The sequence below is a fragment of the Buceros rhinoceros genome, unplaced genomic scaffold (genome assembly GCF_000710305.1).
Source record: "Buceros rhinoceros silvestris isolate BGI_N320 unplaced genomic scaffold, ASM71030v1 scaffold12967, whole genome shotgun sequence".
NCBI lineage: Eukaryota > Metazoa > Chordata > Aves > Bucerotiformes > Bucerotidae > Buceros > Buceros rhinoceros.
Genome location: NW_010424068.1, coordinates 10,929 through 38,057, shown reverse-complemented (window position 1 = coordinate 38,057; position 27,129 = coordinate 10,929). Strand labels below are relative to the sequence as shown.

General features: G+C 42.2%; 1 protein-coding gene across 1 annotated transcript; it reads right to left on the bottom strand.

Moving 5' to 3' along the window:
* Window positions 1-457: 457 nt before the first annotated feature.
* Window positions 458-26,803, bottom strand: CDH17 (cadherin 17, LI cadherin (liver-intestine)). The gene is made up of 17 exons (XM_010140659.1): window positions 26,759-26,803; window positions 24,519-24,617; window positions 23,731-23,868; window positions 22,202-22,340; window positions 21,073-21,231; window positions 20,207-20,406; window positions 17,636-17,767; window positions 16,649-16,799; window positions 15,718-15,933; window positions 14,390-14,466; window positions 12,793-12,984; window positions 11,235-11,479; window positions 9,396-9,526; window positions 8,011-8,247; window positions 6,027-6,143; window positions 5,809-5,925; window positions 458-570 (listed from the first exon to the last, which is right to left on the bottom strand). Exons 1-17 carry the CDS (start codon window positions 26,801-26,803, stop codon window positions 458-460), a joined length of 2,508 nt encoding a protein of 835 aa, XP_010138961.1.
* Window positions 26,804-27,129: the final 326 nt, after the last annotated feature.

The following is a 27,129-nucleotide window of genomic DNA, read 5'->3' as shown; positions in this document are numbered from 1 at the left end:
AGTCAGAGAAATTTCTGCAACTTCATGGGACATCCTGAAATGCAGTACAGTAATTTATTCTGCATTCTGCTATTCAGTAATTATCAAGATGGAAAGAGCAAAAGAGGAGCAGTTAGATAAAACATAGTCCTCTGGAAAGTCCATATTTACTTCAGCTGCCAGACAAAGCAAGCTGGTCCCATGTATTATCTTTGCAGGAGCTCAGCATTTGGGGGTGTCATGAGTTAACACTTCAGTCAAAGCTGATATTCTTATTAGTGGCTGCTGCTGAATGTATGTATGGGTTTTGTCCTGTGACTGAATAGTATTACCTACAAAAGGGAGGACAAAACCCTGGGAGCCTGCTTTTCCATGTATGTATCCTCAGTTTGTGATAGCACACCTCGGGGCTTTGGGAGCTAAAAAGCTCGCTTCTTCCCAACCCGAAGGGCATTTTTGTCTCTTGATGAAACAGTGACTAAGCCAGTCTACTGAGTTCAGACTTATTCTTTACATCATCTGTCGAATGGGTCTTCTTTTCGTTTTTCTGTTTGTATTTCATGTGAAAAAACACACCTCCTACAATGGCACCTGAAAAACAGAGCACGCATTAATAAAGAGAAGAGAAAACTTTCTAAAAGATATTTCAGCAAAGCATCTGAGAGCTCCACTGTAATATCTGTAGTGCTTCACCTCTCAAACAGAACCAAATCGCTTTGGGTATGACCATGCAGTGTTGGACCAACAGCATGTTCAGGGACCTGAGGAACTGGTGAGCAGGATCAGATGCCTCAGAGCTCAGGAGATTTCCCCCAATGCACAACTTTTCCTCTAGTATCTGACCAGACGGCAAAGTGTCTTTTTTTAACCCCTTTCCCTTTCAGCAGGGATTTGTCATGCTTGTCTTGAAATGTAGTCTTTCAGGTTTGGGTTTTTTTCCCCCAATGGAACAGCAATTCTGTCACAGCAAAGCTGAGACTACTGACAGCAAAGCTGTTTTTTGGGAACTCCTTTGTATCTGTTAGGAATAATAGCTGATGGGCCCCAGAGATTTGTGCACCAATGGCTGAGAATGACTGAGATTTTTTTCTGACCTGGGTTAGAAGTGCTTGTACCATTTATCATCACTTGTCATATCCAGTCTAAGGGGTCTAGATGTCCTCATGTGCATATATATATGTATATGTATATATACATATTATATATTGCATTATACATATATATGTTTGATCTTTTCAAATCATTATAAGCTTATCACACTATGTACATCTATTTCCTCATTATCAGATTTAAGTTATCTATCACTTTCAACATCTCTGTTCCTTTACTAAAGCACATAAGAGTGCTCAACCTTTGCCCCGTTGATTGCTCTGAATATCTGTTCTATAGCTGTTCTTATTTTACATTCATGTTTGTGGTATCTGTGTAGTTAAACAAGGAACATGCCACGTGATATTTATACTCCCACCCTCTTCTCAGTGGGAGAAACACCTTCCAGAGAGAGACAGTTTGTCTTAATGGAGAGTTTCTCCCAGCAATGGATGGGCTGAGGGTTTGGGGTGGTTTTTTTTTTTTTGTCTGTTTGTTTGGGATTTTTGTTTTCCCATGTCTATGCTCTGTGTTTCTTTCAAAGAAAGTAAGACTTCAGAGGATCCCTACTCTTGCAATGAAAGATGCTAAGGTCTGAGAGAATCCTTAGCTCATGCAGGAATTCATTCTGGTGTCAGAGAGGCCCTCAAGAGCTGGTTTTTTTAATGGTCAAGTCTTCTGAGCTTCAAGGCCAAACTCAACATCTGTAATCTCTCCAGGTTTCGTAAAACCTTTAGATACTCCTTATTGGTTTTTCTGTGCCCATCTCTGATTCCTGTTGAACCCACCTGAGAGGCTATCATCTGATTTTGCCTTTACAGTAAAAAAACTTGCTATTGAAAAAATATGCATATTCATTTCAGGAATTCTTTTTAAAATCCTTCGTTAGCTACACAGACTGTGTTTTCTAAAAGTCATAAAGTGGTAGCAACTTTTACTGTGCTCTCTGAAGCTGACCAGCTCTCTTGTGGTTTTTATGAAAATTATGTTATCCAACATTACCCAACATAATTTTCGCTTAAACATGGCACTATACTAAGTGAGGGATCAGACTAAGTCATTGCACAGAAATAGGTGATATAAGAAGTTTGAACAGAGATTATAAAGATGCAGTCTGAGGGGTTTCTCTGTCAATTGCATGGTCTGAGTATGATTTCTTCCATTATAAGTTCTTAGAACTACTTTTTGCCCCTCTTTCTATCTTCAAAAGACAAACACATATGCATCACATATGCATCAGAACTTTAGAAGTTTGTGTATCACAAAAGAAAATCCACACAGAGCTTTGGTTTTGCCTTTTTAGCTACTGAATTTGTTCTTGGTAGAGCTTGTTCTCTCTTCTTTTAGAGTTGAAGTGATGGTAACTTACATAACTTATTGTTTATTTTCTCTTTTATCCTCTAATTTAATGCAACTGTTTTGAATATGAGGTCTGTAACATATTTAATTCATTTTCCTTGATTTTCTCCATGGTCTGTCACACTCCTTCCCCTCTCTGCAGCTGAGTCAGTTTTTCAGTCTGGCTCCTGTGACCACCATACTAAAAAATCGCACAGGACCAGGCACTGAATTCTTCTTTCTCTTTGCTTCCTAGGGGACTGGATGCCATCAACAGACTTCCTCACTACTTTTGCACTTACATTGATAAAGAGAATACTGAAGGAGCTAAAGGACCCCTCTTAATCATCTACCACAGGTCTTGGGAGTCTGGGGAGGCCCCTGCTGATTGGAATCATAGCATGACCTAGTTGAAATCATCTAGTTCAAATCATCTAGTTTCAACTCCCCCGCCATGGGCAGGGACACCTTCCACTAGAGAAGGTTGCTCAAAGTCCCATTCAACCTGGTCTTGAACACTTCCAGGGATGGAGCATGCACAACTTCTCTGGGCAACCTGTTCCTTCATCACATCACCTTCACAGTAAAGAATTTATTTCTAATATCTAATCTAAATCTAGCCTCTTTCAGTTTAAAGCCATCACCCCTTATCCTGTCATTACACTCCTTGATAAAGAGTCCTTCTCCATTTCCTGTAGGCCCCCTGGAAGGCTGCTATAAGTTATCCCCAGAGCATTCTCTTCTCCAGGTCAAACAATCTCAACTCTCTCAGCCTGTCCTCAATAGGAGAGGTAATTCAGCCTTCTGATCATCTTTGTGGCCCTTCTCTGGACCCACTTGAGCAGGTCCATGTCTTTCTTATGCTGGGGGCCCCACAGTGGGATGCAGCATGCCAGGTAGGGTCTCACAAGACCCAAGCAGAGGGACAGAATCACCTCCCTCCACCTGCTGGCCATGATTCATTTGATGCAGCCCAGGATGTGATTGGCTTTCTGTGCTGTGAGTGCATATTGCTGGCTCATATTCAGTTTTTCATCCACCAACACCCCTAAGCCCTTCTCTGCAGGGCTGTTCTCAATCCACCCATGACCCAGGCTGTATTTGTGCTTGGGATTGCTTTGACTCAGGTGCAGGACTTTGCACTTGGCCTTGTTGAACTTCATGAGGTTTGCACAGGCCCACCTTTCAAGTCTGTTAAGGTCCCTCTGGATGCATCTCTTTCCTCCAACACACAGCTTGGTGTTGCCAACAAAAGAAGCTGGCCAGTGTTATTCCAGTATACAAAAGGGTTTGAAGGAAGACCCAGGGAACTACGGATCTGTTAGTCTAACCTCAGTTCCTGGAAAAATTATGGAGAAGATGACACTGGGTACTACTGAAAGGCATTTAAAGAATAATGCAATGATCAGACACTGTCTACAAAGTCCTGTTTAACCAAATTTGATATTTCTTTATTGTAAGGTCAACCACCTAGTGGATGAAGGGATGGCAGTGGATACAGTTTTTCTGGGTTTTATAGTAAGGCTTTTAATACCATCCCTCACAGCATCCTTCTGGACAAGTTGCCCAGCTGTGGGATGAGCATGTGCATGATGCACCAAGCAAAGAACTAGCTGAGGGTCAGGGATCAAAGGCTTACAGTGAATGAGACTACATATGGCTGGGGACATGCCACCAGCAGTGTTCCTCAGTCCTCAATTCTAGGGCCAGTTCTGTCCAATGTACTTATCAAAGATCTGGATGCAGGAGTTGAATGCACCATTAGCAAGTTTGCTGATGACACCAAACTGGGAGGTGCTGTTGTCTCTCTTGAAAGACAAGAGGCCTTGCAGAGGGATCTAGATAGACTGAGGCACTGGGTGATGATTAATGGGATGAGATTTAACAAGTCCAAATGCTGGATTCTGCACCTGGGATGGAGTAACGCTGGGCACAAGTATAAACTGGGAGAGGAGCAGCTGAAGAGCAGCCCTGCAGAAAGGGATCTGGGGGTGCTGCTCGACAGCAGGCTCAGCGTGAGTCAGCAGCGTGTCCTGGCAGCCAAGAGGGAAAACTGCGTCCTGGGGAGCATCAAACACAGCGTAACCAGCCAGTCAAAAGTGGTGACTGTGCCACTGCGTCCAGCATTGGTGCAGCCTCACCTTGAGCACTGTGTGCAGTTCTGGGGCCCACGATTTAAGAAGGATGTGAAGGTCCTTGAATGCGTCCAGAGGGGGGCAACAAAGCTGGAAGGAACGTCCTATGAGGAGCAAGTAAGGACTTTGGGCTTGTATAGTCTGGAGAAAAGGAGGCTGAGAGGTGACCTCATTGCTCTCTACAGCTTCCTGAGGAGGGAAATGGAAAAGGAGGTGCTGATCTCTTCTCCCTGGTATCTACTGACAAGACAATTCGGAATGGTTCAAAACTATGTCAGGTGATGTTTAGACTGGACATTAGGAAGCCTTTCTTTACTGAGAAGGTGGTCAAACACTGGCACATGCTTCCTAAAGAGGTGATCGATGCCTGAAGCCTGTCAGTGTTTTAGAGGCATTTGGACAACGACCTTAATAGCATGCTTTAACTTTTAATCAGCCCTGAAGTGGTCAGGCAGTTGGACTACATGATCACTGTAGGTCCCTTTCAACTGAGATAATCTATTCCATTCCACTCCACTCCACTCCACTCCACTCCACTCCACTCCACTCCATTCCATTCCATTCCATTCCATTCCATTCCATTCCATTCTATTCTATTCTATTCTATTCTATTCTATTCTATTCTATTCTATTGTATTCTATTCTACTCTATTCTAATACCAACAAAGATTTTGTCAAGTTTTGGAAAAAGTTTTAAGCTACTTGATGAAGTTGCATCAGCTCATGCCTATAAGAATATAATACTGTTCACTACCACTTACTGATGTAACTGTACTTTGTCCGCGTAAATTCCGGTTTTCCACAGCTCAAAGCAATTCTTTATTCAAAAAACAGAAACCTATGAAGCTGAAATTGGTGAATAAATTCAGAATTGTAAGCTGTAGATATTGTAAACATGACATCCCCCTTCACTGTTTTTACAATAATCTGGAAGCCCAAGACAAGGCTCCAATCTTTTCACTGACAGGGAAGAGGCAGTAGGTAACAGTGAAGTGACAATACAAGTGCAGCATTTTCTTCTGTCATAGTTGCTTGCTGTGCCATTATATTAATGCAGAAGCACACGCCAGAGAAAGCTGTTCCTATCACCAAAAACTTAAAAGTTTGCAGCAATCATGATACACAATCATGAGATCTTCTCTTTTTTGCTCCTTCTGTAACATTTGCGACATCTCTTCACCCAAGAAGTGAATCAGTGTCAGAAAAGCAGCATCAGCATCATATCTCGAAGACCTGGCTTCATATCGACAATGAAAAAGTGACCTACCGATGACGAGCAAGACCCCAATAAGAATCCCGACTGCCTGGCCAGTAGTTGGCAGGGAGTGCTCACGCTCTACTTCAATAAAACACGACTTTTCACTTGAACACTTGCAGAAGATTACTGCAAAAAGAAATGCCATGAGGTTAGTGACGAGTTTAGTAGTCCGGTTTGATTATTCATAAGTGTAACAGTTGTCTTGAATAATTCTGTGTGTAGTATACCTTCAAGATTCACTCTTCCTTCCAAAGCTGGTTTTCCATTGTCATTAATTATTACTGGAACATAATACACTTTCTCTTCAAAGTTAGTATGTTTCGGAGAGAGGTATGCATGAGTAGCTGTAAGGAGGAAATGGGACATTCAGGTCAGTACAAGAAAGAAATTTAGTTAAAATTCATACCAAAGGCAAATGCTCTTTCTTCAGACTGCTTTTCACATGATGGTAATTCCTGTTTTCCCCATTGTCTTCCCAGGTCTCACTGGTTTGCAAACATTAAGTCTAAAGGGACCATCTAAATACCTAATCTGGCCTTCAGCATAACACAGTCAGACAATTTCCTTCCTAATTTCTACAGCAGGCCAAATCTGATCTTTGGCAGTGCTGCACTGATAGCAGCACATCTAAACCAAGAATAACCACCTATACTCATAGAAGCCATAACCAACTTATAGTGTTCCCAGGATAACTTAGTAGGACAGACCAGCACACTTACGCTGTCACATCTAAGACTATTTAAAACCTGGAAAAGTAAGACTATAACAGTGGTTGGAACCAGACCAAAGTCCTACTGATATCAGCATCTTGTGTCTAGAAAAAGTGAAGATTACAATAAAAAATCAAGCACGTATTTTATTTTCTCCTGATGGTCTTTCAACCTTCAACCATTTTCAGCTCTGGGACTTCTAGAGCTAGATGCAATTTCTTGCTTTGAACTTGTAGAAACTTTCTACATATGCAACACCCTGTGACAATAAGTTCTACAGTCAACACCCTCCTCCTTCTATCTGCTCTGGAAATAACTCCATAAGCTTCATTTGAGGCTCCCAAGTTTATGTCCTGAAACAGAGGTCAAACGATGAACTTCTTACCACCCTGACCATACCATTCATGATTTTACAGACTTCTGTTGTATTTTTTTCCCTGCTTTCTTTCAAGCTAAAAAGTAGTAGCTTACTTTGCTGCTCCCATATGCTTTTTTATATCAGGCTATCCCGTAACTCTGATTATACTTGCATCTTTTTGGAGATCAGATCATGGATTTGTGCAGAGGCATAATGATGTTCTCTGATTTCTTCTCTGGTCTTTCTTAGACATTCCCAGTATTTGATCTGCTTTTCTGAACACTAGTGATAATTTAAACTCACATTTTCATGGAACTGCTTACAGGTCTCACTCCTGACTTGTAACGGCCAGCTCAGCACCTCTAATTTCAAATGTGAATTTAGGAGTCCAGGGTTCATTTGTATCTGCTATTTTGTTGTTTGATCTACTCAGTCTTGCAAGGATGTTCTGCAGTTTTTCACTCTTGGTTCCTACTCAGATAACTTTGTATAATGAGCGAACTTTGCCTCCTCATTGCACGTCCCTATTTATTGAAACACACAGATCCTAGCAAAAAGCCCTTTGGAAAACCACACATTAACTCTCTTCACTGCAAGAGCTGACCTTTTATTCCAACTCCTGAATTTTAAATTATTATTTAAACTTTCAAATTTTGTCCCTTTCACATCATGAGAACCCAACTAGTGGTACTTTTCATCAAACATCTTTTAGGAATTCAGACAGGCTCTATTGGCCGAGAACTTATCCATATGTTACTGACCCCCTTCAAAGAACTCCAGTTGGTTTGCGAGGCACAACTTCCCTGTGCACATGAAATAGGCAGCCTGCAAACTGCTCTGTTTCTTTAGCAGAAGCAATTTGTATTCATTAAGGACACAGTACATTTTATTCTTACACGCTTCTTCTTTCACAAGTACTAGTGAAATTTTAGCTTGCAACATATTAGAATTTATCACTTGGAAAAGATAATTACTTAGGTGTTCAAATTACATGCCAAAATGCACATGATTTCTCAACAACCTTTTTTCTACATGGAATATTGGATACACACTAGTAGGAATGAAAATGCTTTTAGTATTTCTTTATATTTCCCAGAGTACTTGGAGTCCCATATCATTATAACAATAGCTTTATTAACTTACCATTTACTTTTGAGATATCCCAATTATTTCTTGTATTCGTATCATCCCCAAGAGAAAAAGTAAATGTTGAATAATACCACAATTTGTCAGCATCGACAGCCTGAATGAGAGCTCTCTCTCCTCCACTGAGCGGGTGGCAGAAGAAAGGAGGGTTATCCGTAGCTAACTGTGGAGGGTTGTCATTCACATCTTGTAACTGTAGTATAAAGGGTGTTCTGGATTTCTGAGCTGCATTATCTGTAGAGTTTGATAGAATGCATAGTTACACGCACATCTCGACTTACATGCTGCGTTGTTGCATTTGCAGCTGTTGTATAGGTACACCATTAGGCAGGCAGTGTGAGGCAGTATTCTGCATTCAGGATGCCGAGGTCTCCAGAGGTCCTGAGATACTTGTGGTAGCTCCCACCACTTTTAAAAAAGTATGGTATCTTTACCCCCAGCTTTTCTAACTATAGAGCACTAGCAAGTGAAAGGACGCAGATAGACCATTGCACCTAGTGAGTGGTCACATTCATCATATCTGGTAAATGGTCACGTCCAAGGTGACCAGTGTTCTTTGGAGCACTCTTTTAAGCATGAAATGCCTTAAGTTTCCCAACTCTCTTATATACAGGAAATGCAAGCCAATATTCTGCCTTGGGGCCAAGACAAAGGGCCCAAGAAGAGCTTTCAACTTCTCCAGCTTGTTCCTTCAAGAACAGCCCCACTCCATCTCAGTGTTCAAGGAAACATCCCTTTTTTCTGACATACAGAAACATATCCTTACCCATATCCCCCAAAACAGTGGCCAGCATTTTTGTTTATCTGTGTTTAATAAGGGAGATATAGACTTATACTTCATTCAATCAGATATAGACCAGAGTTTTTAATCCCTATTAAATGTAAATCATGCAATGAAATCTCCCCAGATGGACTATTTGAAAGATTCTAGTGGCTGGAAGGAGCTCTAATATGTTACAGACTAACTAGTGTATTATTTTTATTCATCATATAATGAAATTCTGCACCAGATTCCAAGTTACTCTCCAGGTATGTTTTCAGGAAGAATGAACATATTTACAAGAAAGACTAAAATCTTCATAGCTGTAGAGGAAAAAAAGGGGCAGAAAATGCTGGTGCTGAAAACACTGAAGAAATTCTAACCTTCTCTATATGCCTTATGACTCAAGCAAATATAACGGCATAGAATAGCTAACTTCATGAAAGCTATTTTAATCCTCATTATCTACAACATCAGTATTTCTTTTAAGACAGTAAAATTCTTCTAAGGATACAGGACATGTTGCTGTACTTTTCAAGGGTTTAGTCATATGAAAATACCCCATAAAGCAGTAAGGACAGGGGATTCCTCTGACTGTATATGTAGTTGTTTCATCACTTACTTAGCTCTGACGCAACAATGTCAACTGTATATATTTCTTCTTGTTCTCGATCCAAAGTAGAAATAGTGTATATCTGCCCAGTGGCTGAATCAATCCTCAGCCATTTCCTCACGTCACCTTCCAAGGAGTATCTTTAGAAAGAAATAGGGGAAAAAAATCACATGTTCTGTTCCAAATCAGGAATAAATGATGGCAAAGCAAATACTTCTTTACTGATTTTAGGCAAGCAATTTGATTACAATTGTACTTGACAAGGGTTCTTGGAAGAGCCCCAGTACTACAGCCAACCAGGAGAGACAGACAGCAGAGGGGAGGCCAAAATCACTGAGAAAAAGAGTGAAAGCAGAATTGTCCCTCTCTCCCTATCACATCTCCCATGCCTTGGTTTTGATGGGAGCACAAGCCAAAGGGTGGGAGGCAGAAAGAGCAGCACAGCCAGGCACCTTTTTTTGTATCGGTGAAAGACTGGAACCACAAGTTGGACTACAGTGGTTATCTGCTGCCAGTTTGGAGCAGACTGCAATTACCATTGGGGGAGCCTTGGAACAGAGTGCTTTAAAGGGCACCGCATGAGTGCCTTTATATTACTGGGGTTTTTTTTAAAAAAAGTATAGTGGTATTTACTTATACAGATTTAACCATGAACACGTGACCTAGGTAAAGCACAGGCATTTGCTTGAGTATATGTGACTTGACCTTTTCATTCAACACTTTTGTTCTTTCAGTACCCCTTGCATTAAAAACAGCATGCTGACGTGTTTGTACATCTTTCACTTTTTATACTTTTTGCTTTATGTCCTTTAGCCTATTTTTTAGCAGAAATTTGGTTTATATATATACAAATTCCTGTCATCTGTCTCTGTCATCATCCCCCAGAGCTTCTGGACTATGTGGCTCACTTTCAAACCAGTTTGACAGAAAGCCAAACATGTTAAGTTCCCAAAAGCTAGAGGAAAGTGGAAAGCCAGATGAGAAACCTCTGGGAATAAAAATCCACAGGAAGGCTAACAGCCATATTCTGCAGCTCCATTAATACTTGGTGTTTTGCTGAATTTTAGTACGATTTCAAGGATTGTTTGGTTTGGGTTGATCCGTTCAGCATCCCAGCTGGGAATCATGCAGCAAAAGCCACAAATAATTCTTCTGCATCTACTACGTGAGGTACATTTACAACATGAAACACAGCACTGTGCATAGAACCATGGGCTGGCAGCAACGCAAGGTGCCTTGATCATACAACATGGTACTGGGCCACCAAATGAGCCAGTCTGAGGTTTTGCATTCCACTCACAAGCATCAGAGTTCCCTTGCACAAAGCTTTGCATCTGCTGTAGAAGCAGGCATATAGTCTTTGGCAGTTGGAAAACGGAATTAAATAACTGACAATTATAGACTTGAGCTTCACTACAGGTTGGGTGATTGGGTGGAGAAAAAGCCCTGGGCAACATGAAAAGCAGCTACTGGTTCCCAGGGGTGTGCAGTATATGCCTCATTCTTTTGTTAAAGGCATTGTGCATATGGAAACTCTGTGTTCTCAGACCAGTTCTGCCTTTTTCTTGGAGACATTTATTGTCTTTCTTCCCTTTTGGTTTCCTGTTTCAAGGGCCCCACTGGCTGATGCTTGTCACAAGCTGGTCAGAAAAGCACTGCCCAGCAGTCTGTGCAGGTGGGTGACCAGCCACCATCCCACCACACCTCCATCTTCTACTAGGAGATAAGACTTTTGTAAAAAAGTCTTTTTCTGCATGCCAAATATTGTGTGTGTTTTCCTTGTACCTCTTTTAGAACAATTTTCTAAATTTTAAATTCAATAAATAAACCATGGTTACACTTTTTTACCGTACAGTATCCCCCTCCGGATCATAGGCCTCCACAGTCATGACCAGAGTATTGACAGGAATGTCTTCAGACACTTCTGCTTTGTAAACTGTCTTGTGGAAAAAAGGTGGCTCATCCACATTTGTTACAAAAACTTTAAACAAGGTAAGGGAGCTTGAGTTGTACTGCACGCCTTCCACCAACGGTTCAGGGTTTGTGGCTTTGATTACCAGGTTGTACACTGGAGATGTTTCAAAATCAAGAGCCTGGATAAATTAAAAAAAAAAAAAAAAAAGGCGTTTTAAGCAATGGGCCCACTGCCATGGGGAGCTTCCATGGGAAACCACAAAGTCCCCCTCTTCTCAGGGACAAGATTGCATCCCAGATACAGACAAAATAAGGAACAGCTATCAGGAACAAAATGACACTGGGAACCGTCAATTTAAATGAAACCATATGCCTGTTTGGAGGCTTCCTCAGCAACTGCATTTCCTGATAGTGTTGCCACCTGCCTGACTAAGTTTAACAACTATATCCTGTTTACTGCAATAGTATTTATAGCTTTGTACAAGAAGGCCTAAGGCAACCTCTGGGTGACAAAAGTCATGCATGGGTTGTTACACCGCAGAGTTTCTCGTAATTTCCTCCTTGGGGAAAAATAAAGCTGGTTGAGCCTGAAGATGGTCCACCAAATGCTGCATCTGCCTCCCCTTGGCCAGGCCTGCAGAATGTGGACTGGATGCAGACAACATGTCACCCCCTGGAAAATGAGTGAGAGGTTTTCCAAACCTGTAATTCAAGTGCCTTTGAGAAAGCTAAATTCAAAGGAAGAGATCTTTTGCTATTGAAATTCATGAATGCAGCAGAAAGTGTTCCTAATATTCTTATCTCCAGTGTTTAACAAATGGGATGTATCACCCACCACAGCACTCACTGACCTCAATGTGTTGCAGTCTGATGTTTGCCGCAGCAGGAACAAACTGCATCTCCATCCTGACACTGAGACACGCAGGTTTCATTGCACCTCCCATTGCAAAAGCCGTCAACAGCCCAGAGCACCAGCAGGGAGGAAGATCTGCCCTGCGACAGCCTACTGCCATGACCAAAGCCCATGGAAGCATTTAGCCGGCTTTCTCTTTTTCAGAAACACTGCTGCAAGATCTCTCAAATAATGCCATTTTTTTCTTTATGGCATACAAAGACCAAGTTCATCAGTTCTGCTGGAGAAAGGGCCAGTAGCAGAGCCAGAACAGGGAGTTGCTGGTGGCAGTGGGTGGGTAGGGGACAGCAGAGGCAGGAGGATAGGTGTGCCTGAGCAATTGAAACAGACACAGCGCCTGAGCCCAAGAGGGGGCTCTTCTGCAGTCTGCACCATGCTTAGGGTGTCTTCACCTCACCATGAGCCAACACACTCCCCTGCAAATCATCACCAGAGCAGTTACTGTTCATTTCAAACATATATATCATTATATTATATATATACGACAAATATAGTTATGACACAAATATGTCACATGTAATATAGACATGTATTTGTCATATAGATTTATAAAGGAGAAGAATAAACCCATCTATTCACCTTCTCAATCCTGACAAACCCTCGGTTTGTTTCAGGATCTGTCTCTATGAAGAAAGTGTTGTTTGAATCTCCTTCCTTCACTTGGTAGATGATGTAGGAGCTCCCTGTCGCAGGCTCATCTCCATCCGTAGCTTGAATTTCTAATATCACTGTTCCGACTGGGAGATTTTCTGCAACAGTCACACTGCCATACTGAGGAGAGAGATATCGTTGAAATGTAACGCACTGAGAACTGTTTGTGAGTAAAAACCTGAGCACTACAAGTTTGCGACCCACAAGCATGGAGGTATTTTAACCCACAGCAGCTGTGTGAGAGTGGGAAGCGGTGGGCATGCTTCACAGCAGAGACATAACCAGGTTAGAGAGGTACAAAAACATTAGTGAAATGCCTTGCAACAGTACAGGTGAGCTACCTCGCTGCCCAGGGAACCCAGAGCTGCAAGATGGGCACCACAGTTGCTATATACCTCTTTTTAGCCACACATTTATCAAAGGAGATGGGATCTCTGTCAGTGGGTAAGCTACTAGCACAGCATCAGCCCCAAACCTTTACCTCCTCTGTTGAAAGCATTCCACGTTCATGCAATGCTTACAGCAGCAAGGACAGTACAGCCTCTCTGTACGCAGTGAGCGCCCTATTCACTGACTGGTAAATATTTAATTGTTCCACGAGCCACAGGCCATTGCCACATTAGCAGTGCAGCTCCATTTACTCTGTTTGACGTGTGCCCTAGCCCAGCAGTGTCACCTGCAGACCAGGTCCTGGATTGAGACCTTGAGGTGAGAAAGTCAACAGCCTGCTATGTAGTCACCTAGTCTGCACGTGCCTAAGCTTCTGCTATCATCAACAGAGAGCCGGCAATGCAGTCAGCAAAGCCTCAGCTTCCCCGAGAGGACACCTACACCGAACCGACCACACAGCTCTCCTGAGCTCACTGCCCACGTTGCCTACAAGTATGGTGGGTGCTTAGACACCTCAACGTAGGCTCTCCAGCCACTGCAGTGTCTGCAGAATGGAGCAGCAGGCAGAAGTCACAGAACATCTGCAGGTCTCTCTGCCAGATACCAGCACCTCCATAAGAGGAAGAGGCAAGAGTCTGACACCCGTTCCAGAAAGGAGGCCCAGCAGGTATGCATCTGGGCATGGATCACTGGACCACTGTTTCTGCCTTTGACATCCACTCACCTTCTGATTTTCCTGGATACATTAATTATTATTGTGTTTGGAAGGGACCTTGGGAAGTGTTAGCCTTTTCCATTTAGCTATTATTTTATTTATTTTTAAAGTCTTCCCTCTTATTTTTAAAGTCTTCTGTCTTTCCCTCCAGATCTTACATTTCTGGAATAAGCTGCTTTAATAGAATAATTTTTTCTGTACACAGTTTTCCACTGACTAAATTACCTTATATTTCAGAATTAACTATGAGTTGATCCCATTTTTCACTGTCTAGATAGAGCTTATACGTGGGCCTTGCAGCAATATCTTGCCTTTATTTTCACTAGTGGATTGGTCTGTTGCTTGTTCTGTAAACGGTTATCTTCGCATTGACATTCTATGGACATCAAATGTATGCTCAAACATTTCTTAAATACTCACATCTGATTTTTCGAAGATGGGAATCTGATCATTGATGTCGATGACATGTATTTGCACATCACAGATTGTTTGGAATGCTGCATGGAAAGACAACAAACAACGTCACAGCAACCCTTCTGCCAAAAATAACTTTCCTCTAAAAGAGTCCACTGTGAGCAAAAGTGAGCGTTGCCAAATTGCCAAGTCTGAGCAAAGCCCTGCTGTTGTAAGAAGCACTTGATCTCCAATATCTCTTGGTCAATGACAACCTCACTCGCTATCTTACTCTTCACCTTCCCACTGTCTTCAGCATTGTCCCATCCCGTTTAATTTCATTTAATTTCCCTCACTTTTTTTAACTGTACCACTTCACCAGGATGATGATAGCTATGAATTGTGCAAGCTTTCTCAATATCACTTTGCATATCAACAAGTAAGCCCTTGGTTGTAGTGCTACCTTGTCCTCTTGGTGGGCCATCAGGCAGCACCCTCATTTTGGTTACAGCCAGGCTTAAACTTCAGATCAACGTAAATCTAAGCACTACCTGAGCAGGGGAACCCATAGCAATGGGGTTTCTGGTCTTAAAAGCATACTCTGTCTTATCTGTGCTATTCATATGTACCGGGATTTTAGTGTTTTATGGACATGCTTCAATAGCTGAAAGTTAAGGAATTTTCTAAACCAAACTATTCAAATAAGCATCCAAAACAAACCACCAGCTTCTCCCTTTGCAAGATTTTCATATAATCTGCCTAGGTGATGCTATTTCACTTACAGACATGTCACACTAATTACTTCACATGCCTTTTCCTCCATTCACAAGTTTTACCTGACTATAAGAACTCCAGCACAAAGCTTTAACCTTTAGTATGGAGTTTGAGTTCCTTCCCATTCCACAACATAAAGGACCCCTGGGAACTTACATGATGGCCAAGACTCTTTGGGAAGATTAATTTCAGCTCTTAATCTTTTAAAATATATTATCTGGACTCTCTGAGCAGCTGTGTCTAATTTTATGGGTTTTTTCAGTGAGTCCCTTTGAAAGATTTTGGGGGAAAACCACACTCATGATATCTTCATTTTTTTCCCTTGTGGAAGGAAATATCTTACTGGAGTGCTTGTTAACAAGCTTTCCAATTTATCCACGCTCTGCCCTAGAGCTGGTTTCCTTCCCTACTTGCATTATGAATCATCATTAGCCTTCCTGCACCTAGAGAACACGGCAGTGTCATGCCAGAGCAAGCCAGATCTCAGGGCTGCTGCCTGTCCTCTCATCCCTCGGACACTGAGCATGGGTATGCCAGTGTGAGCAGGATTACTGCAATGTATAACAGCAGGCGTTACATACCTGCATCTGTCACTAGCACCTTCAAGGAATAGTTGGATGCAATGCGCTTGTTTAACGACCGGCTAGCTAAGTGCAAAACCCCCGTGTCTTGCTGAATGAAGAACAGATGATCTGCAGGAACAGTAGGAACCTGGCTTTCAATTCTGAACTGCAGACGAGAGTTAAGGGTGTCCTCTTCATCCATGTCCGTAGCAAAAAGGGTGCCAATATTACTTCCTGTATCAGTGGAGAGACCAGAGTTGGTTAGAAAATGCAGTGGTCCTATTCCTCCACAGAGGTACACGCTGACAGCAGTGATACCAATGCAAGGAGTAGAGGGTCAATAAAAACACAACTGCAATGGAAAACACTGCAATAGACACAATTATTTGAATTCTGAGTTTTTCCTTTAGCATCCCGAGTTGTTCTGGGCTAGGAGCAGTCCAAAAGGACCGGCCTATGTGTTTTGATCAGAAGGACTGTAACAAAAAATATTTCAGCCTTGAAATGGAATAACTAACGTGAAGACTTGGGGACAGATTTCTTTAATGATTCACTGAAGTCAAAGACGCTATGCTGGAGAAGCATCTGGATGAGGGAAAATGGGCCGAAGCCGCTTTTAGGGCGGTATTTCTTCTATTAGTAATAAAAGCGATGTTTTTCTTTTTATGTTCCAAACAGTTGTCCAAAATTGTGGTTGTGGGAAAATGCAATTTTGTCATTTAAATGGAACATAATTTTTTAAGTAGGGGTCTTTGGTCTGACCTTCTCAGGTTATTGGAATCCTTTCCACATGAATTACCGAAGTGAAAACACAAGGCTATTTGCACAGGAAAACATCTCTCTAGAGGAGCTGCATTTTTCTCTTTGGGGTCAGAATTTCTAGCTTTATTTGCTGGAAACAATAAGATGACTAGGATTATGTGTATAAACGAGTAGAAGCTGTTCTTACCTGCACCTTCATTTTCTTGAACTTCAAGTACAGTGAGGGCTTTCTGGCACACAGGGGCATTGTCATTAACGTCTTCCACAATAACGTGAACTTGCAGAGGCTTGTCCACCAGTTCTCCCTGCTTATCTTTTGTGATCACAAAGAAAGTATACTGCAATAAGAACACTGAGATCAGATGTGTTGAATGTCCACTCTGACAATATTTGCATTTGAATGTGTAGCTCTGGGACCATCCCATGCAAATGAAATATTCTCTCGTATGTTTGATCAGTTTTTTCACACTGATTAATTGAGAACTCTTCCATCACCCCTCAGTGCCTGAGGGGTGAGTTCTCAGAAGAGTTTAAAAGTTCTGAATACTTCACTGCACTGTGAACTTGCTCTCATGAAAATTCAAGAAAAGCAGGAATATCGCTTTTTTTGTCACTTTGCAAATTCATCTGTCACATACAGAGAGAGGATTCCTCCAGCATGTCTGATCTCTGGCCTATTCTCCCAGAACAAAAGGGGTCAGAGGGTTTTCTGTCTAAAAATCCCTAGGCAGGGCAACATTACAGCTGCAAATGTAAGTTAAAATGCTTCTGCCGTGGAGGGATCCCTGAGGCCCCTGGGGACCAGAGTACATCTGAAACGCCCAAATCTCTCACCCTTCACAGATGCCACTGTCTAGCTCTTGTTCATGCACCTACAATCCTGCCGTGGCTGGTCTGTGTTGCCCATTATACATATGCTGTGGGCAGTGATTGCTCCTGCCAGACCCGTGGGGAAATGTAGGGCACCAAACTGAAGGCTGTTTGCTGTGTGGTAGATGAATGTGCTTTCATATCTACCAAGTCATTCCCAAACAGAAATTATGAGAAACCAAGCTTTTGTTTCTTTTTTTACCCTCTGCCCTTTCTAGTGAGCTTTCTCGTATTCAATCCTACATCAATAATTAGCTTCCCGCCACAGTCTGTCCCATCGGTGAGGTTTTATGAGTTTACTTACAGAATCCTTTTCTTCCCTGTCCAATGGTTCGGTCACGTAAATAACCCCATTCTGATCAATGGAAAATGGGAGCCTAGGCGACTCTTCTTTTTCAAAAATGCCATAAATTACATCTGGCTCATTTGAGTGCACCTAAAACCACAAAAATAAGGCAGGATAAAAATACAGACATGTAGACTGATATTTAACGGGGATCATTTCTGGACCACAGACAGAAAAGATTGCATTTCTCTTAGCTTCATAAACCAGAAAATAAGCAGTTTGCCAGGCTCTTGGGATAAGTTGCAGAAAGCCAGACTGATAATCTACCTCTACTCTTTGAACTGTTGTGGCGAAGCCATTTTACCTCAGTTTCTCCAGCTGTCCAGATGGACTACAGCACCTACCTTTTTTATGGAAGGGTTTTGGCATGTGGAACTAAACAGTGATACATGAGAAGGAAGCATTATATGTATTTGAATGTCTCGACATGAATTTCATTTCCTTACACTGTCTATTCCTGCCTGCTGTTTTGGATTATCTAATTCAGAGAAGTGGAACAACAAAATGAATACCCAGTACTTATCTGCCAGCGTGTGTGTGCATGCTCTTCGCACGCATCAAAATCTGCGATGAAGGATCTTCAATGGGGTGCTTCAGATTTAAAATGAAATGCAGTAAACAGACTGCCAATTTAATGAAGGAGTCAGTGTTGCTGTTTATGCTTTATACTATATAGCAGCAACCACATTTCACTTTCCCTTAGGCAGAATCAACATGTCATTGGCTGCAAAATTTATGTACAAGTGACCCCAGAATGGGAGCACTGTGGCATGTTAGTTTTTCTTTCACATGTTTTCACTCTGGACTCTCACAGGCTGTCAATGAGGCCAGTGGAAATAGCACTGAGGCAGTTACTCTTGCAAACAGGACCTGAGGAATCCTGCCATGTCCGAGGGATGACAGCATTGTGGATGTCAGAGCCAAGGCATTTTTCAAAGTCAAACATTTCTGAAACATTGCTATCGGTCTGCAGTTATCGGCAAAATATTTTGTGATTACACTGTGAAAAGAGGAATACCGTGTGAATGCAGGATGCTGAAGGAGGGTATTTCAGTCCTTTCTAGGTGCTTGTCCTAGTCTGAGTTAGACCAGAATCAACTCTGTTAATTGATTTGATTTTCCAGCTCAGCCTCTTCTAACTAACGGCACTTTCTGAAGTTAACGGTGTGTTTTTGCAGTTAGGGTCTGCTCCCAGCAGTGATAACACTTGATGTTCACAGTCACTGCCAGGGACTGGTGTGCAGAAAGGCTCTGGCTTAGACTCGCTCCTGTGCAGACCAAGGTCACTGCTCAATCCTGTGCCATGGTGGGGGTGCAGTAAGGTAGAGGCTGCACCTGTGGGGAGGAGCGGACAGGACAGGTGACCCTACACTGACCAACAAGGTGTTCCATCCCATAGACATCATACTGGGTATAAAGCTGAGGGATCACAAGGGTCAAGCTCTTTTCCTCTCTCCTTCAATGGTCGGCTTCCCAATCTGTACATTCCTCAATCGAGTTCCAGAATCCAGCTCCTGAATCTGTTTCCCATCTGCTGCTGAGTCCAGTCTGGGACTTCTGCAGCATCTGCTCACAGGATCAGTGGTGATGCTGACATAAATCAGGGGTGTTGGGTTTGGTATTAGTATTGGGGTTTTTTCTATGTATTTCATTTTATTGTTATTATTTTCATTTAAGCAGTTTTAGTTTTCTTTTCCAATCCATAAGTCTCTTCTCCTCATTCCCTTTCTCCTTAATCTTTGGGAAGGGAGAGGGGTTAACTGACAGTATCTGACATTCGTCTAGTGGCTGGCCGAGCCCTAACACGTGCCAGTACTTTTCATATAGCAGGTGTGCTGTGTCACACAAAACTGGTCACAGCAGGAGTCCCTGCGTTTGGGGGATTGCCCAGCAGGGTTGTAGTGGAGCTGGTCCCCTGTCAGGCTTTTCCATGGACGGAAAAACCTAACCTCACAATAACCTTCAACGGGTTATCTTCTGGTTTGCCCAAAGCCTGGAGGGCCCGTGGTTTTAGAGTGAGACTGGAAGTGCTCAAAGAAACCCATCAGGAGAGGAGAGCAGTACCTTCACAGAGACACCCAACTGCCATGTGCCTGTCTGGGAGCTCCCTTTGGATGTCTCAGGAGCTCTACCTTTCTTATTGTGCCAAACAGCATTGTAAAGCACCTTTTATCTTCCAGCCATTACGCTGTTACAAAGCTCCCCAAATGTTTCCTTTTTCTACGGCATATTCTTACACACAGGCAGTGCTAACAACCTCTCCGAACTGAAGGGCGAAGTCCAATCACTCTAATGTTTGTATTGACTCTACCTCAGTCACCCTTGAACCATTAACTTTCATACTAACAATAAGTTAATGAGAGCTGCACTAAAGATCATTTCCAAAGGATACTACCTAAAAAATAACTGGGAGGTGCCAAAATCCTCCTGAAGCACCTGATGTTGAATGCAGGGGTGACACCTTCCCCCAGGAGAAAATGACGCTGTGGCACCAAGGAGAGGTGCAGGAAGTGCAGCCAAAAGCCCTACCTGGCTGATGTTGACAGGGTGGACCCGGGTTGAGTTTTCTTGGATGCGGATGTTAGGGGGAGCTTTCCACAGGCTCTCTTTCACTGTGATGATCACATCAGCGCTGCTGGTGAAAGCATTCATTGTCATCCCTGCCATGTCCTTCACAGTGACGACAAGTGTGAAGCTGTCCTGCTTTTGGGGATCTAAGTAAAAAGAGCCTAGAGACAGAGCAAAGAGCCAAGTGAAATAAAGCACAGGCTGTGGAGATGGGTCATCTGCCCATTGCCTCCTACAAGCGTTATGGTTCTTCATCCGCTTTAGACTCATTCCTTATATGGGCCTCTGCCAAATCTCAGCAAACAATTTTCTCTGGCATCTCTGAACAATGCAACACAGCATCATGTGGATGTAATCATATGATATCTCTGTGCTGTGGTCTCATGTTGTTCAGATGCATCACTGAACAGCACTCACTGCAGGTAGGTACTTGTTCAGCCCAGCAGAAGAGACAGGGTTTTTAAATCATTGCAGTTTAGTTGGGATCATGTGGCCAGATGAGTTTCCTCTGCATTTTTCATGTTAACTGCTTTTCAATTTCTAGATTTAAAGGAAGATAATTAATCCCAAGATGTGACTCGTCATAGTCCTGAGGGCCAGAGGATCTACCTCTCTTCTCAATGTACTTTTAGATCCTAAATTCCTTTTCCCCTAACTTCCCTTTGGGGGAACACAAAGAAAGTTCCCCCATACAGGTTCTTAGTGAAGTATGCCCCACTGACAACTCTTATTCAGAATTTAACATCAGAACCATGTTGCTGTTTTGTTCCTTTGCACACCCAGGAACTCATGCTTGCTTTTGGACGAACAAGAATTTTTTTACATACCCATCTTACTCGGTGAGATTGCTCCAGTTACATTATCGATCTGGAAAAGCATTTCTGAATAAGGGTTGGGAAAATGGTGGAGAATGCTGTACGTCAGCTGTGCATGGGGAGTTGTAGGATCATCACGGTCAGTGGCGTGGACGTACATGAAGGGCTTGCCTATTTAGATTAGAGAAGAAACGGTGATAAGAGGAGATTGAAACCTCAACACACAGTGCATTCAAGCAGAGGTCTCAAGCCAGGAAGGCAGCTGATAGGGAGCCGCCATTGCTTTATAATGCATCTCTCATGGTAAGCCATATGTGTGTGTAGAGGTTACATTGCCTGCGTACCTTCCCACAGCTGTAACACAGTTACAATGAAAGGAACAATCATACGGTGAAAAAAATATGGAAATGCATGGTAGTATATGTGAATTTTTGCCTTTTGATCACCAATGCAATATTCAAAATCTTTTTGACTTGGTTACAGTTGAGGAATACAATAAAATACTGCAGGATTTTTTTCTGACCCCATGTCTATTCTTTAATGAAAGTTTCTTACAGTCACAGTAATAACAATGGGCTGAGTCCTTTTTTCATTTCCAACAAGTGGGTCTTGAACTGCTCCCTGATACTTTTCTGTTTTCTGGACTGGATCGCTGCAATCCATAATCTAAGACTCTCTCCTACATACTAAGCTTCAGCCCAGATTCAGAGAAGAATCGGTCACAGTAAACACATACCTTATATCTACACTAGTATTTTATTTCACTGATGTGCAAAGACTTACATATTATTAGCATTCTCTTTCTCTATTGTCTTCATCAACCTTTAAACTCCTTCTGCCACAGGGTTGGGTTTTTTCCGTGCAATGGAGACGGCAGCAATATTTGCCTGTTGCATGATACTTGCAAAGCAACAAGTACTACAAAATATTTCTGATTACACTCATCCCTTTACAACACAGTGATCACCTCTTTGCCCTTTCATTATATTATACGTGCTTGCATCCTTATTTTGTACAGTCCTGTGGGAATGAAAACTGATCTTTTTTCAGTTTTTTAAGTATAGCACCCACTTCATCTTTCTGTTTAACTAAGCTACCTAGCTTCCTATAAACTACAATATTTCATTATTATGATGATTACCTGGACGGGAGTTCTGCCTCACTACTCCAGTGTACTTTATCTGGTCAAATTCTGGTGGGTTGTCATTGATATCCTCTACGTATATTGTAACAGCATATGGACCTTCCACTATGCTTCCCTTTTCATCCAGGCTTTCCACCTTGTTTTGGGCAAAGAAGGAACAGCAAAGAAATATTTTCATGCAGATAAATTAAAAGACGTAAATGAACATTAGGATATCAAATGTCAAGTCATTCTTACTGTGATGCAAATCTGATGAGAGCCATCATTGGGTGGCTCCATCTACAAGGACATATTTACTACAGTAGCTCACTGACAGTAATTTGCCACAGTAGATAATGCCAGCAAAACAAAATAACCTACTCCTGCTTCTGATGACATTTTTCAGAGGGAAATTTCTCATTTCCAATCTCAGCAGACTACTTGCATTCTCACGCAGTTTAGACTTCATGAATTTCTTTAAATAGAAACTGGTATTTTCTAAAGAACAAGGAGAAAACCCAACATAATATAGTGGATTCAAGTGTGCTCTTGTAAATATCAACCAGAAAAATAGGCTTATCTAAGCATTTGTGAAGAAAATTTAATTCTTAGGTCTGATTACATTTCCATTCCAAACAATTTGACTTCTAATTTTTCAGCCTTCTTTGACTTCAAAGCACCAGACTTTATTTTGTTTGCACCTAATAGATCAAATAATGATAATTTATGCCTAACCAAGTATCTCTTTTTAGTTCTGTCATCATTGTCTGTAAAGGATTCCCATATTAATAACTTCTAGGTCTAGAAAATTGTCCTCCCTAATTCCAAGGGTGCTTTAGAGCTGAGCACATGACATATCTTCTCAGGTGCTAGCGCCTCAGAAAAAATCAATACCATTTTTGACACAGAATAAGAGTGCAAGGCTATACTAAAAGATCACCTACCCAATGCCACGCTCCCAACAACGTTTAGGATGAGATCCCTTTGAAAAGAGTCTAATAGCAGGGCAAACACACAATGCTCTTTCTTCTAATAGCCTCAAATACCTGCCAACAACTTTCTGTTGACAGAGGTTAGAACGGTGCCTCTGTGTCTAAATGTCATTTACTCACATCATTTGTCACTAAAGAGATTATAATCTTCCTAAGAAGATTGCAATAGTTTATGTTCCCATTCCAGCCATGGAGTCCACCCTATCAGTCTTCAGGGATAACACGTGAATCTCATTCATGGGGCCAGATTTTACTTCCAGTCTGATGTCCTTCTTGTTAGAGGAGAATTAAAGAATTGGTGTTGGCATAAGGGGAAATTTTGTTTTCTCAGCATAAGCTTCCTGTATTAAAGAGCATTTTCCTGTGCAAAGTTCTTTCTGAACTATAAAACCATGCATCTTTCAGCAAAGCTCAATATTCAAAATGAAAATTCTTTCTGTCAACATAAACCAAATAAAGAATTTTAAATTTCAACAGTTTTCCATTAATTTCAGGTTTACCAGCAAAGGGTGAATATGAATAACCCTCCCTTCCTATTTTTCATTGAGTTTTTACCTGCAGCCTGTGCATAGTTTTGGTCTCCCAGTCCAGAGATCCATTGAGGTACAGGACTCCTGTCTTGGGCGCAATGTCAATTATTCCATCTTTTTCACCAGTCGCTCTGAAACTCACAGCTGGTGGCTTGGATGTGAACTAGAATGGAGAAAAATCAGGGGAAAATATTTTTTTTCAGTATTTTCACAATAATCAAAATAATTTCATGCTTTTTTTGTCTTCAGAAGTCTACTGCCAAGAGTATGCTTGGGTGCGGGGGTGATGGTCCAAGAGTCTGCTCAAACAAAACTGCACTTTTCCAATCTTCAACCGAGGAGTTTTCACATTATTTCCTGAACGATGCAGGAAATCCCAACTGTGTTTTCTTTCCAAAGCAAACGTCTGCTTCAAACTGCTTTGTCTGAGCACAGGAATGGAAAAAAAATGACACACATCCTCCATGTGCCTGGGGGCTAGATCTGTCCTTCTGTGGTTATGGCTTTGGGAAGAAAATCTCAGAGCTGAAGGAAAATGATGACACAATTTACATGGAACCCATTCTAGGAATGTTGATTTTATTAATCCCTGTCTTCAGATATCATCTTAAAATATGTTTGAGAGAAGCGGTCGTCTCCTGCTTTTTGCATATAAACTCTTGAATTCCTGAATAGAGGAAGTCAAAGTTAATTTCAGATCCTCTCGAGTGACTGTTCTTCCCACCAGCCCAGTTGACAACACTGCCTGTGAGGTCTGTGTGTGCAAACTATGGGGGTTTTGATCAAAGTGGATAGAAAGAGGCATTTGATTACCTGGTAAATGAAGCGCGCTCCCCCTTCTTCTGGAACAGAGAAATTCATGTCCTTCAGAGGCCCAGTCACATGCAGGTCCCCAAAATACTGGCACATAGCCTGTGTGAGAGAGAGAAAGGGATGGAGGAAAGCAGCCAAAGTATGTCTCCTGTCACCACACATGAACAGCAGCTCTCTATCATGAGCCTCTTGCAAGTAATTTTGCTGTAGTATAATGGAGACTCTTGTTGGTTTGCACTGAACATCTCTGGATTCTTTAGTGCACATCCATTCTTAAAAGCAGTGTTATTTATTAATTTGAAAACAAACATTTGGGTCCTGCCCTTTTCTAACCACTACATAATTAAATGAGATTAGATCTACCTTCAAGAGCAAACAGAAACACCAAAGAGTTGAATGTAAACCAAGAGCAAGAGGAAATTCATAACAGCATTTCTGGTTCACTTTTGTGTCCCCAGCAGGACCAGCCACATCCCATCCAGGAGCCGCACAGTCCTGTGACCACAAATGTGTTAGGAGAACCAATGCCGCATGTGGAAATGGGGAGGAATTGGGGCTGCACCCCTTGTAATTTCCTTTCATAATTTTGCTTTAGGGATTTGAAGTGTCATTGCTACCCCGTCTATCATCCCCTGGAGTTGGACTTCAGGAATGCATGTTCTCTGCTGCATGACTTTTCCCCTGGATTTGGTCCTACTGCTACGGGAACAGCTATCTGCCCTCTCACAGAAAAGCGGAGTTATGTATTACCAAGGGAAAACTTAATTCTGTCTATGACAAAAACATAGCCAACAGCGCAATGTACCCGAAAGCGCTGCTCTGTGTGTGTGTGTGTCACCAGCCGTGTTTGAATAATGCCAGATCCTGCTTAATAACAGCTGCAGATGCTGCCCTCCTTGCCTGTATGGGTTTGCAGCTCTTGCAACCAGGAAAACTAGAATATTATGAGAAATGGGGGAGGAGGGGCAGGGGTGCTAGTGAACACTAGTGACAGCAGAAGAACATCCAAAAAAGGTATGTAATAGATATACACACTAGGAAGGGGCACATTACAGCTACCCTTATTATTTTTGCTAGTGCTGACTGCTGCCCTCTGCCAGGGACAAGATGGGACCCTAGATCTGACCTGCTATGGCTGTTCCCGTGTCACACTGGTGGGCACAACCTGGTTCCTGGAGTTTTTTTCCCAGGGTCATTTTGTGGAGGGGATTTGCTTGGTCATGTTCCTTGCTGTGGAGGAACAAAGGCTGCCGTTATAAAACCCAACAGAGTCAAAGTGCAGGCTGTGAAGTAAGAGATATCTCCTCCTGTCGATTAAAATTACTTTATTATGTGAACCATAAATATTTCCAAACGTCTGTCTACAGCATGAATCACTACCCAGCTTCCTGGAGGGGAAATAGGGTTTTCTCCTTGGCTCATATCCAGGTCAAACCCCTTTAGAAGATGGCTATAATGCCTGCGGAGTGGCTTCATGAGCGTTTGGCACTGCCATGGACAGCAGCTTTTGAAATGGGAAGGAAAAAGGAGGTGCTCAATACTGTACATCAGTCCCGGCCCTCAGGTTCTCCATCTTCAGAGGCATTTTTAATATACTTGAATTTTACTCTTCTTTTTTTCCTTTTAATTTCAATTGTAAATTAGAAGCCACTAGTGTAGCCTTTACAAATATCAGTAAATCTATTGAACTTAATAGATGAGGTCCATAAATAGCATAATCGAGACGTTTCATTTGCAGAAAATCCTCTGAAAAGGGATTCACATAGACAGAAAAATGAGGATAAATGAGTAATATGCATGGTTTAGACTACATGCCATTATGTCTTACAATACATTTAATATGTCGGGACAGGTATGGATTATAATATGGAACATGATATGGATGTCTTCACTGCTTGGTGATTTGTTGCAGCTATTTTAAAATCTTTTCCAGCATGAAATACACTCACTGGAAAATGTAATATCTAAGGAAGAAGTACAAGTGGCAAAATAGATAAATCGGTGCCTTTTAGGCTTTTTTCAGGTTTTTTCCTAATGATTGACACATCTTCTTAACTATTGGCCTTGGGGTCACACACATGTCGGGGCCACACTCCCCCATCCAGAGTTAGAGCCGCTCTGCTGGCATATGCTGCCAGCCTGACCTGCAGACTGGGATGCCCCATGGGTTAGAGCTCACAGGCTCAAAGGCAACCTTTGCTGTTTGCTCCCAGATAAACAAAGGAAAAGCTGTAACTCACCAAGTGAATGACAAGCAGAAATTGAAGTCCACACAGCTTAAACATACTGGAATACGCTTTCCTTCAGCTTCTGCAAAGAAGAGGTGATAGTCACTTTAACACCACAGAGCTGACACAGTCTATTTGCGAATAAAGGCTACAGCTAAGCTTTCCCAAAGCTGTAGGGAGAGAGCAGCCCAAGAGTGAGCTCTGAAGGACCAGACAGAGCATAGCCCATGGGAGGTGAGACTGCTGGTGTCCCTGGGCTGGCCAGGAAAGTTGTGCTTATCAGGTCTGTCCCCGGTGGCACAGAAGGTGCGTCATGCTGTGACAGCCTGAAAGAGTTGTCAGAGGTTGAGACTAGCACAAGACTTGAAACCATGCAACCTCAC